The 12,674-nt window shown below is 45.1% G+C and overlaps 1 protein-coding gene across 2 annotated transcripts in view; it reads right to left on the minus strand.

The window, feature by feature from the left end:
* Nucleotides 1-12,674, minus strand: part of LOC126253711 (phospholipid-transporting ATPase ABCA1-like) — a 466,051-nt gene that overhangs the window by 301,297 nt on the left and 152,080 nt on the right. For both annotated transcript variants that reach the window (XM_049955246.1, XM_049955245.1), the window contains exon 7: nucleotides 7,003-7,167. In XM_049955246.1, coding sequence (XP_049811203.1) covers nucleotides 7,003-7,167 — 165 coding nt within the window. The remainder of the gene's footprint in view (nucleotides 1-7,002; nucleotides 7,168-12,674) is intronic.

Consider the following 12,674-nt stretch of genomic DNA (forward strand, 5'->3'; position numbering starts at 1 on the left):
AGACCCGCAAGGAGGAGCGCCACACACCGGTAGCCCCCTTGATGGCCCGAAGTTTGTTGCGTGAAGGCAGGGCGCGCCATTCAGTGTCCCAAAGGTCCAGAATTTTGCGGCGTAGGAACGCTCGCAAATCTGTCTCCGGGAGGCCAACGTCCAGAGATAGTGCACTAGTCGCCTCTTTCGCCAGCCGGTCAACATTCTCGTTGCCGGGGATCCCAACATGGCCTGGGGTCCACACGAAGACCGCAGAGCGGCCGCAACGCGCAAGAGTATGCAGGGACTCATGGATAGCCATCACCAGACGGGAACGAGGAAAACACTGGTCGAGAGCTCGTAAACTGCTCAGGGAATCGCTACAGATAACGAAGGACTCACCTGAGCAGGAGCGGATATACTCTAGGGCTCGAAAGATGGCGACCAGCTCAGCAGTGTAAACGCTGCAGCCAGCCGGCAAGGAACGTTGTTCGGAATGGTCCCCTACAGTGAGCGCATAACCGACTCGACCAGCAACCATCGAGCCGTCGGTGCAAACAATGCCAGAGCCCTGATACGTGGCCAGGATGGAATAAAAGCGGCGGCGGAAGGCCTCTGGAGGGACTGAGTCCTTCGAGCCCTGTGCCAAGTCTAGCCGAAGGCAAGGGCGAGGAACGCACCACGGGGGTGTACGCAGAGGTGCCCGGAAAGGAGGTGGAACAGGGACAAGCCCAAGCCCGGAGAGAAGCTCCTTGACGCGTACGGCGATCGGACAACCCGACCGGGGCCGACGTTCTGGCAGATGGACTGACTGACTGCGGGAACAGGACACGGTAATTTGGATGCCCGGGCGAGCTAAAAACATGGGCAGCATAAGCAGCCAGTAATTGTTGGCGTCGGAACCGCAGTGGAGGGACACCTGCCTCCACTAGGACGCTGACCACAGGGCTGGTGCAGAGAGCACCAGTGGCAAGGCGTATCCCGCTGTGGAGAATGGGGTCCAGCACCCGCAACGTAGATGGGGATGCTGAGCCATAAGCCAGGCTCCCATAATCCAGACGGGACTGGATTAACGCCTGGTAGAGCCGCAACAGGGTAGAGCGGTCGGCGCCCCAGCGGGTGTGGCTCAAGCATCTCAGAGCGTTTAGATGCCGCCAACACGTCTGTTTAAGCTGCCGGACATGAGGCAGCCAAGTCAACCGGGCATCGAAAACCATCCCCAAAAACCTGTGGGTCTCCACCACAGCAAGGAGTTCATCGGCAATATAAAGCCGCGGCTCAGGATGGGCTGTTCGGCGCCGGCAGAAATGCATAACGCGGGTCTTGGCTGCCGAAAACTGAAACCCATGCGCTACAGCCCAAGACTGCGCCTTACAGATAGCGCCCTGTAGCTGACGTTCAACAGCTGCATTGCCAGTAGAGCTGTAGTAAAGGCAGAAGTCGTCAGCATACAGGGAAGCGGAGACAGAATTTCCCACGGCCGCAGCAAGCCCGTTAATGGCTATTAAAAACAGACAGACACTTAAAACAGAACCCTGTGGCACACCGTTCTCCTGGACGTGGGAGGAACTAGACGAGGCCGCGACTTGCACGCGGAAGGTACGACACAACAGAAAATTGCGGATAAAAATCGGCAGAGGACCCCGAAGACCCCATCCATGAAGCGCAGAAAGGATGTGATGACGCCATGTCGTATCATACGCCTTCCGCATGTCGAAAAAGACAGCGACCAGGTGCTGACGGCGGGCAAAGGCAGTACAGATGGCCGACTCCAGGCTCACCAGATTGTCGGTGGCGGAGCGGCCTTTACGGAACCCACCCTGAGACGGAGCCAGAAGGCCCCGAGACTCCAGTATCCAATTCAAGCGCCGGCTCACCATCCGTTCAAGCAACTTGCAAAGAACGTTGGTGAGGCTAATGGGACGGTAGCTGTCCACGTCCAGAGGGGTCTTTCCAGGTTTCAAAACGGGGATGACAATGCCTTCCCGCCATTGCGACGGAAACTTCCCCTCGACCCAAAGACGGTTGTAAAGAGCGAGAAGGCGCCGCTGGCAGTCCACTGAAAGGTGTTTCAGCATCTGACAGTGGATGCCATCTGGTCCAGGAGTGGTATCAGGGCAAGCAGCTAGGGCACTGCGAAATTCCCACTCACTAAATGGAGCATTGTAAGATTCTAGGTGGTTGGTGCGAAACGAAAGGCTCCGACGTTCCATCCGCTCTTTAATGGAGCGGAAGGCCTGGGGGTAATTCGCAGAAGCGGAACTCATAGCAAAATGCTCTGCTAAGCGATTTGCAATGACGTCGGAGTCAGTACAAACTGCTCCATTCAGGTGGCCGATAGCCGTAGACGCGTCGAATCTTGGCCCAGACCTGCGATGGAGTGACATGGAGGCCAATGGTGGACACATACCGCTCCCAGCACTCCTTCTTGCCTTGGCGGATAAGGAGGCGGGCCCGCGCACGCAGCCGTTTGAAGGCGATAAGGTGGTCTATGGAGGGATGTCGCTTGTGATGCTCGAGCGCCCGCCGGCGATCTTTAATCGCTTCAGCGATCGCAGGCGACCACCAAGGCACAGCCTTCCGCCGAGGGGACCCAGAAGAACGGGGAATGGCAGATTCGGCGGCAGTAACGATGCCGGTGGTGACCGATTGAACCACCGCATCAATGTCATCAGTAGAGAGAGGCTCAAAAGCGGCAGTGGAGGAGAACAAGTCCCAGTCAGCCTTATTCATAGCCCATCTGCTAGGGCGCCCAGAAGAGTGACGCTGTGGTAGTGACAAAAAGAGCGGAAAGTGGTCACTACCACACAGGTCGTCATGCACACTCCATTGGACAGATGGTAAGAGGCTATGGCTACAGATTGAAAGGTCAATGGCGGAGTAGGTGCCATGCGCCACACTGAAGTGTGTGAAGGCACCATCATTTAACAGCGAGAGATCGAGCTGCGCCAATAAATGCTCAACGATGGCGCCTCGACCTGTTGCCACTGACCCACCCCACAGAGGGTTATGGGCGTTGAAGTCGCCCAATAGCAAGAAAGGTGGCGGCAATTGGGCGACCAGTGCAGCCAGGACATGCTGCGAGACATCACCATCCGGTGGAATGTAAAGACTGCAGACGGTAACAGCCTGTGGCGTCCACACGCGTACAGCGACAGCCTCTAAAGGCGTCTGGAGAGGGACAGACTCGCTGTGCAGAGTGTGAAGGACATATATGCAGACGCCACCAGACACCCTTTCATAAGCTGCTCGGTTCTTATAATAACCCCGATAGCCACGGAGGGCGGGGGTTCGCATTGCTGGAAACCAAGTTTCCTGGAGAGCAATGCAGAAGAAAGGGTGAAGGCTGATAAGTTGGCGGAGCTCAGCTAGATGGTGGAAGAAACCGCTGCAGTTCCACTGGAGGATGGTATTGGCCATTGCGGAGAAAGGCGTGACGGGACTGGGAAGGCAGATTACGCCGCTGGGTCACCTGCCGCATCCGATGGAGCACCCGTGCAAGTGCTATCCATTGCGTCTGAGGGATCGGCGAGATCGAGGTCCTCAGCGGACGCAAGGATTCCACCTCATCCTCAGATGCAGAGCTTTTATGTAGCGGTGGAGTAGGTGCCACCACAGGTGTCTTGGACTTACGGGTCGTCAAAGTCGTTTTCTCTCGCTGTTCCTTTGGTTGCCGTTGGTGAGAGGGCTTATTGGAGTCAGTCTCTGGGACCGAAGCGAAACGCGAAGCCCGTCGACCAGCGACCTGTGGCTGCTTCAGCCACTGGCTGGTGTCTGCTGTGCCGCTGGTAGGAACCTGGGAAGGGAGTGACCCAAGGGATCCCTTCCGAGCGAGAGAAGCCGAAGAAGACTTACGCTTCTCCGGCTGAGAAGGGGGGACTGGTGTCCCCGATGGTTTAGTGGGTGCTGCTCCCGAGGTAGATGGTGTGGGAGCAACAGCAAGAGAAGGGGCCCCCATTGTCAAGGGGGCAGGTGAGGTCCTCTGATTCTGAGAGCTGACTGTATATCTTGCAGCTGAAGGAGCTGGAGCAGGAGTGACAGTGGAGGCATAAGATGACATCATGCGCACGGGATGTAGTCGTTCAAATTTCCGCTTAGCCTCAGTGTAAGTCAGTCGGTCCAGGGTCTTATATTCCATGATTTTGCGTTCTTTCTGTAAGACACTACAGTCCGGCGAGCAAGGGGAATGAGGCTCTCCACAGTTGACACAGACGGGAGGCGGAGCACATGGAGTATCGGGATGAGATGGGCGTCCACAATCTCGACATGTGAGGCTAGAAGTACAGCGAGAGGACATGTGACCGAACTTCCAGCACTTAAAGCACCGCATCGGGGGAGGGATATAGGGTTTGACGTCACACCGGTAGACCATCACCTTGACCTTCTCTGGTAAGATATCACCTTCGAAGGCCAAGATGAAGGCACCGGTAGCTACCTGATTGTCCCTCGGACCCCGATGAACACGCCGGACGAAATGTACACCTCGTCGCTCTAAGTTGGTGCGCAGCTCGTCATCGGACTGTAAAAGGAGATCGCGGTGAAAAATAATTCCCTGAACCATATTTAAGCTTTTATGGGGGGTGATAGTGACAGAAACATCCCCCAACTTCGTACAAGCGAGCAAGGCTCGTGACTGGGCAGAGGATGCCGTTTTTATTAAGACTGACCCTGACCGCATCTTGGACAAGCCCTCCACCTCCCCGAACTTGTCCTCTAAATGTTCGACAAAGAACTGAGGCTTCACAGACACAAACGATTCCCCGTCAGCTCTGGTACAGACGAGATACCGGGGCGAATACCTGTCGCTCTCATTCATAGCCTTTCGTTCCTCCCATGGTGTGGCCAGGGAGGGGAACGATTTGGGGTCATACACATTAGCCTTAAAGTGAGCTTTGGAACGCTTAGAGACTGCTGACGGCTGGCCGCCAGCGAGAGATGATGTACCACGCTTCATTGCGGGTCATCCGCCCTGATGCCACCTACTCCGACCAAGAGCTCTCCCCACGGGCGCCACCCAGCCACAGCAAAGGCCACCTGGCAGGATGGCCATTGCCGGGAGTCCCGATGCCCCAGGGAGATGGGCATCTACTCCTTGGCATACGTGGGGAGGTTACGGCGCAGGCATCAGTAGAGCGATCCCTGTGTTGTCAGGGGGCTACAACCAAGAGGGTACATGGCGGCCCCACCACAACGGACTGGCTACCGTGCTGGATCTTAGGTGCAAAACTGTCGAAGGTCATCGTCGCAGATAAAAGAAACACTGCAGAGTGCAGCGTGGTAATCGCCCAAGAGATCGAAAACGAGCGGGACACCATTGCAACGACGAGAAAGCCGGCTAAAGGTCTAATTGCACGACGGATACAGTGCACCATGTAAGGCGCCCTTCCCCAATTGGCTCGCTCTTCAGAATAATTTAGAACGATGGAGGTCAAACCCGAGAGGGGACCTGCACATAAGGCCGAAACAGTTGAGACTCCTTTTAGTCGCCTCTTACGACAGGCAGGAATACCGCGGGCCTATTCTAACCCCCGAACCCACAGGGGGGTCTAATTGGAGAAAACCAGTTCCAAGGTGTCAAGTGTTGATGAACAAGCAGTTTTAGTCAGATTCTAGTAGCAAGCTTCAGGAAAACACTATTTGCATGTAATAACCTACACAAGTGACAAATAACACAACAATTACAATTCTTTCCCTTCCAAATGGCAACAGTAACAGTGGTACGTAAAGGGAGTAAATTAGTGGCCACATATTATCAAGTAAAGCACAAAAGTACTGCAGTCTTTAAGAATAAACATTAAAGAGAAACAAAATGTATTGAGAAACTCATTTTGTTAGTGAAGTCAATACTGATGGAGCCCAAGTTCGGTTTTTACAAAGATGTCACCTGCATTATTTTTTGCAAAACAATACCACAATTGAAAGGTAGTGATTTAAAGGAGTGTTTTTTCCTGGTTAAGAAAATAGTTTTTGGTAACAATATGATGCAACAACCACTTTATATAACATCAGAACTGTAGGTCAGGTTGTATCTCATAATGAAATCTTTTCCTTGTGTCATTACTGCTCTAAGGATTGTTTACCCCTGTATTGCTCAGTGTCTGACTAATCTACATGTGGGAGGGTGTGAAACTGAATAACACCAAGTTCAGTTATTTGTAAAAGGAGTTCTCTGGTAATGAACTGAATCCCAAGTTTTTCTTTAACTACTTAATAATAACTACTATGTCAAAATAAAACAGCAACCATTTTAGTTTTGACTGCTATTGTCCACACAACATAAGTACAAAGTAAACTCCTTTCTGTAGTTTAAGTAAGGAGAGGATGAAATATTATTCTTATGTTGTAGTTTTAATGCTTGCCAGTGCAACCTGAATGGGTAATATGGAGATTACAAAGTCTTTTTACAGATTCTGATCCTTGTAGCAGACAATTCTGTGTCTTACTGAAAGACTCCTGATACAGAGTTGTGATTCTGTAAAATGTACGAAAAGGCTGGAAGTGTGTGATGGTGTGCATTTTTGTGTTCTCGTGGTGCAATAACTGATCTATTAAATTTCCAGAGTCCACCCGCAGAAACTACCCTTCTTCTTCTTCTTCTTCTTCTTATTCTTCTTCTTCTGCTGCTGCTAATGCTACTATTTTAGCTGCATACCTTGTGGTCATCTTCATAATGAGCCACATACTGACAGTACAGCACTCATTCTGCCATTTTAAATAACAGACATATAACCATCAGATGTTGAGTGGCAAAAACAGTATGCATAAATTGAATCTGTAGCTCCATGGTGAAAGAAGCAGTTAAATTTCATTTAGTGAAGAACAGAGATAGCAGTTTCAACCTCAAAAAATTATAGAATCTGGTGCTTTCTTTAATATACTTGCCAACTTATCACTACAGTGCAGCTAATTACGATACATTGACATTCCAGCAAGGATCAACCACACAGTTGTGGTTTAAAACACTGGAATTGGTACTGTAGCTTCAATTTACTACTCAGTTCAGGATTCCTCTTGTGATATGTGCAGACTTACCTCTTAACTCATACTGCCACATTATAATCAGACCACGAAGAAGACCCCCTTGAGGCAGCAGACACAGTAATTTTTCAACTAACTTTCCTGCTGTTCCAGAGAAGGCATGTACAGCAAAATACAGCAAAAACCATGCAGAACTTCCAAATGTCACAGCCATAGTTGCTATAAAATGAAACATTGTGTCAACAGCAGCTATTTAACTCCACATTACACTACATTTACATTAAAATAAAGTTAATGAAATGTGCATGTGGCTAGGACCTCCCATGGGGTAGACCATTCACCTGGTGAAAGTCTTTTTAGCTGACGCCAATTCAACGACTTGCGTGTCAATGTGGATAAAATTATGATGGAGATAACTCAAAACCCAATCAAAAAATGATTCAAATGGCTCTGAGCACTATGGGACTTAACTACTGAGGTCATCACTCCTCTAGAACTTAGAACTACTTAAACCTAACTAACCTAAGGACATCACACACATCCACGCCCGAGGCAGGATTCGGGCCTGCGACCGTAGCGGTCGCGCGGTTCCAGACTGTAGCGCCTAGAACCGCTCGGCCACACTGGCCGGCTAAAGCCCAATCCCCAAGCAGAAAAAATCACCGACCCAGCTGGCAATGAAACCTGGAGCCCTTGCCTAGGATTCTGCTATGCTGACCCCTCAGCTGCAGAGGCGGGCAATAAAGTTAATGAGAAGTATCGTTATGAGAAATTACGAGAATGAATTTTCAGTCATGTTATTTAATAGTGGCACAGGTAATTGGCACACAGCTATAATCAAAATTCACATCTATGTCCCCAGAGAGTGTCTGTTACAGAAATGATGACTCACTGAAACCACTGGTCACCAAATTCTATTATTATTTCCTAATAGTGGAAACAAACAAGGACCTTAAACATAAACAATGAAATACTGATTCATTAGATTTACTCCAACACAACTATTTCACAAGCATCACTAGTAATCAGTTTAAACAACACAATCCTTAAGAAGAACAGGAACTCCGTTGAGTCACTAAAGTGGTTATGATGATGTTTCTAGAAGTGGAAAAAGATCTTATATGGGCTTGATAGGGCCATCCTTTAGCAACATCCTTGACAAGATGGCGGTAAGTATAGATGTACATGATGTTACTGCTAAATTAAATTACAGTGATGTAGTTCGAAAGATCGCTTGTATGAAGTGCAAAGATGAACTTAAAATGTATAGTGAACATATTTCAAGTTTACAATCAGTAATCATAGGATTAAGAAGAGAAAATGACAGCCTAAAGCACGAAAATATGGAGCTTAGGTCGAAACAAAACATGAGTGTACTGCCGAAAGTTAGCAACTATAAGTTGATGGAATGGAAAACAGTGAACGGCAAATGTAAAGCCCAAGGTGAAAAAATGTCACCTACAGTGAGCAAACCAAGTCTTGAGTGTGAAAACAATTTTAATATCCTGTATTCCGAAAACTGTAGTCAAGTGACTGGATCGAAATATGAGGTTATTTCGAGTGTGTCTATGGAAAACTTTACTAAAAGTAATCTTCGCAGCAAAAAAAAAAAAGTGAAAACTCTCGCAAAACAGTTAGACTTGCACTACCTGTGCCTCAGCTCTTACCAGAAACCAATAGTGATAAATGTGAAAGTGTGAAATGTGGTGAAAATGAATTTCATAAACTATGCAGTGGAGGAAAAAAAAAAAAAGGTAAAAAGTACGATCGTCAAACCGTCGAAAAAAAGGTATAACATTCTCTTATTAACAGACAGCCACGGCAGAAATTTGGCGAGCGTTTTACAGGACAATTACAAAGGTATCCAAGCAATAGGAATAGTGAAACCAAGTACAAGTACGAAATCTGTTACTGATGTCAACCTGCAGGGAAACAAGAAAGAAGAGAATGAATATCTAGTGTGTATAGCTGGTGCCAATGACATCAAAAGAAATGAAGAATGAAATTGCCTAGCAAGCCTGGAAAACCTCCTAGAAAAAAATAAATCATGAAACACCATTATTACAACGCTGCCTCACAGGTATGATCTCATGTACAATTCGTGCGTAAAAAAGTTGATTCGAAAAACAAACATTAAAATGAAACAAATGTGTACTCGTTTTGGCAAATGTAAAATATTAGATATAGGCAAACTGAAAAGAAGCCTACATACCAGACATGGTACGCACCTAAATTCTGAAGGCAAAAAATTCTTGTGTGACAAAATATGGGAAATTATCAAAGAAAAAGACAAATTAAATAGAATTCTCTGTCACAAAGTAAACAGTGATGTGTTTTTTAGACGAAAGCATAATAAATTAACTGTTGCATATCAGAATGTCCAGTATGTAACTAGTAAAACAGAGCAGCTGAGTGTTTACCTAAATGAAACTTAGCCACACCTCTTCCTAGCAAGTGAATTGGGATGCAAGGAAGAGGAAGCATATGGTTACAGGCTAAAAAATTACAAACTTATAAACCTGTACTGCAGAAAGACACACAAAAGTGGTGGGGTAGGCATTTATAGTAGAAATGATATAAAATGTGAAAAAGTGAAATGGATAGATGATCTGAGTACTGAAATGGTATTTGAGGTTGCAGCAGTAAATCTAAAGAATGGAAACAACAGCCTTATTATAGCAGCACTGTATAGGTCACCTGGAAGTAACACAGAAGAGTTTCTAAATTGCCTAGAGGATTTGCTGGAGGGGACAGCAGTGTATAAAAAACACTTGTTGCTTGTTGGAGACATCAACATAGACTCATTAAATAATAGTGTTAATTATTTGCACTATATGGATGGATTACAGTGTTATAACTTTAAACAAATGAACTCAGAACCTACACAAGTCACTGCAAATACGAAGATCATATTCTCACAAATGTAGGAAAAGAGAAAGTAAATGTAAACATCTTAGAAAACTACATTAAAGTAAATAAAGCTGTAAACCGTAAAGCCGAGAATCTCCCTTCTGAAATTATTGAACTGAGGGAGAAAATGAAAGATTGCTGTATTCTTTTTAGAGATACTAAACTACAATATTTCTCAACAAAATATAAACTGCTCAGAAAAACGGAGTGTCCTTGACTAACCTAAAAGTGCAGAAATATACCTCTGAAATAAGGAACCCTAGCTGTATCAGTAAAACTGCCTGGAAAATAATGCATAAAGAAAGTGGGAAACAGAATTTCTGTGAACACTGCAACATAACATTAAAAGAAAATGGTGAAGAAATAAATGACCCACAAGAAATGTGTGAGAAATTTATACATAAGTTCAGTACAGTTGGTACAAATGAAGTTCATGTCAAGCCATAAAATTTTAGTCCTGGAAAATCTAGCCAGTCCTTTTATATCAACGGCCTTACTGAGAGGGACGTCCTAACAATCATATCAACACTTCGACCAAAAATGTCTTATGGCTGCGATGACATTTCACCTAAACTGCTAAAAGAATGCAGGAATGAATTAGTGAAACCCCTGACTCACTTGATAAATACCTCCCTCAGTAATGGTGTATTCCCTAACCTTTTGAAAATTACTGAAATTATACCAGTGCATAAAAAGGGATTAAAAACTGACACTAAAAACTACAGGCCAATATCATTAACCTCGGAACTAGGCAAATTGCTAGAGAGAGTAATACTAAATCAAGTTGAATCATATTCCACCAAACACAATCTGTTAAACAACCAACAACATGGATTTAGAAAAGGGTGATCTACTACAACAGCAGTAGCATCTTTTATACATGAAATATTAAATAAGCTGGACAAAAGTAATAGGCACTTTCCTAGATATGAGTAAAGCCTTTGATACTGTGAATCATACCATTCTTCTGTGTAAGCTAGAAGAGTACGCGTTGAGAGGACTAGCCTTGAAAGTACTTACTTCCTATTTGAAAGACAGGAAACAGTGTATAAAGCTAACTTATAAAAATAATGAGCAGTTCCTAGCAACCAAATCAACCTTCAGGACACTTCAATGTGGCATGCCTCAAGGAAGCATACTAGGGTCTTTTCTCATCCTTGTTTATGTAAACAACTTATTTTAACCCCAAAATTGCATGATTGTAAGCTATGCCGATGACATATCCTTCATCAGCTGTGGCAGTGATATGCAGTCTGCAGCTAACAGTACCGAGATCAGTTCCAATACTCTGTCAGCTTACCTTACAGCAAACAAGCTTCTTGTAAATAAAGACAAAACGGTAATAATGAAGTTCATCCACAGTTATAATGCTGCCATAACTGATACTGTATTTACATCCCCATTGGGTCTTGCATATGCAAACTCACATAAATTTCTGGGCATCGTTGTTGATGAAAACTTATCATGGAAAGAACATGTAGATAACATTTGCAAGAAAATCAGTAGAAATGTGTATCTACTGAAACGGGTCTCAGCCTTCTTGGACCATGATACTTTAAGGCAAATATATTTTGGGTTGATTCATCTGCGCCTTCAGTATGGTACTGAGATATGGGGTGGGGCATCAGCAGTTCATATAGACTTTTTAGATCACAAAAAAAGGCAGTAAGAATGGTAGCCAAGGTAAAGTAGAGAGAGCCTTGTAGAGATATCTTTAGGAAATATAAAATTCTTACAGTGTACTCCATGTATATACTGGAGACAGTCATGTTTGTGAAACAAAATCCTGAATTTAAAATGACAACCAGTAATGTACACAACTATGATACACGGGGAAGGGAAAATTTTCATAGAATTGTGACCAATGAAAAGGCAACTGACCACAGCCCACATAGAATGGGAGCAATTTTCTACAATGCACTACCCTGTGAACTCAAGAAAGCAAATCTAAAGAGTAGACTGAAGCAATTATTAATAGAGACGTGTTGTTACTCTATAGAGGACTTTAAGTTGTAATGCCATCTTGGTAAACGGTGTATATAGACAATGTCTCCAATCTATTAGATGTATGAAAGAATGTAATTATACACTGTATTATGTGTACTGTACTATTATAAATATAAGCTAAATTGTGTTATACTATAGAGGAATCTACTTGTAGTGCCCTTTTGAAAAATAGTGTGTACAGACACGTGTCTGATCCATATGATGTTATGAAAGAATGTAAATATTTTACTGCATGTGTGTTATGTAAGCTAAATTTTACCGACAATGTCCAAAAACTTTTTGTTATATGGACAGAAAATAAATAAATAAATAGACCTTTTCAATCAGTGTATGTCTTGAGGTGTAATTCCTGAAAGATTTAAACCTTTCTATAAAAATGAGTAACAATATCATCATCTTGTAATGCAACAGATGCTGAGGACATACACATGCAGACTCATTTTTGAATGGGCATGCTTGTCAGTAATGGTGGTGACAGTCCAGCCCAAGGGCAGAACTTAAGCACAGCTGCTAGGTAGGTAACATTCAAGGTGTAAGAGATACTGAACACACAGTGAATTCTCCTGCTGCCAAAATCCATCACATCTGCATACACTATCATGGGGAGAATACTCACTGAAATATAATATGCCTAGGGTAAAAATCTTACATTTAGTGGCACATGATCCAATAACGCTACGTCAACACCAAAGCCACCAAGCTGTGTCAATGTGACGAGTTCATCAGCACTTGAAATGTTTTTGTATGCCAATGACTATACAAGTTAAAGCTATATTAATAATTGTTATTTGTGCCAATTTTCTTAATGA

Source organism: Schistocerca nitens, chromosome 4 (assembly GCF_023898315.1).
Source record: "Schistocerca nitens isolate TAMUIC-IGC-003100 chromosome 4, iqSchNite1.1, whole genome shotgun sequence".
NCBI lineage: Eukaryota > Metazoa > Arthropoda > Insecta > Orthoptera > Acrididae > Schistocerca > Schistocerca nitens.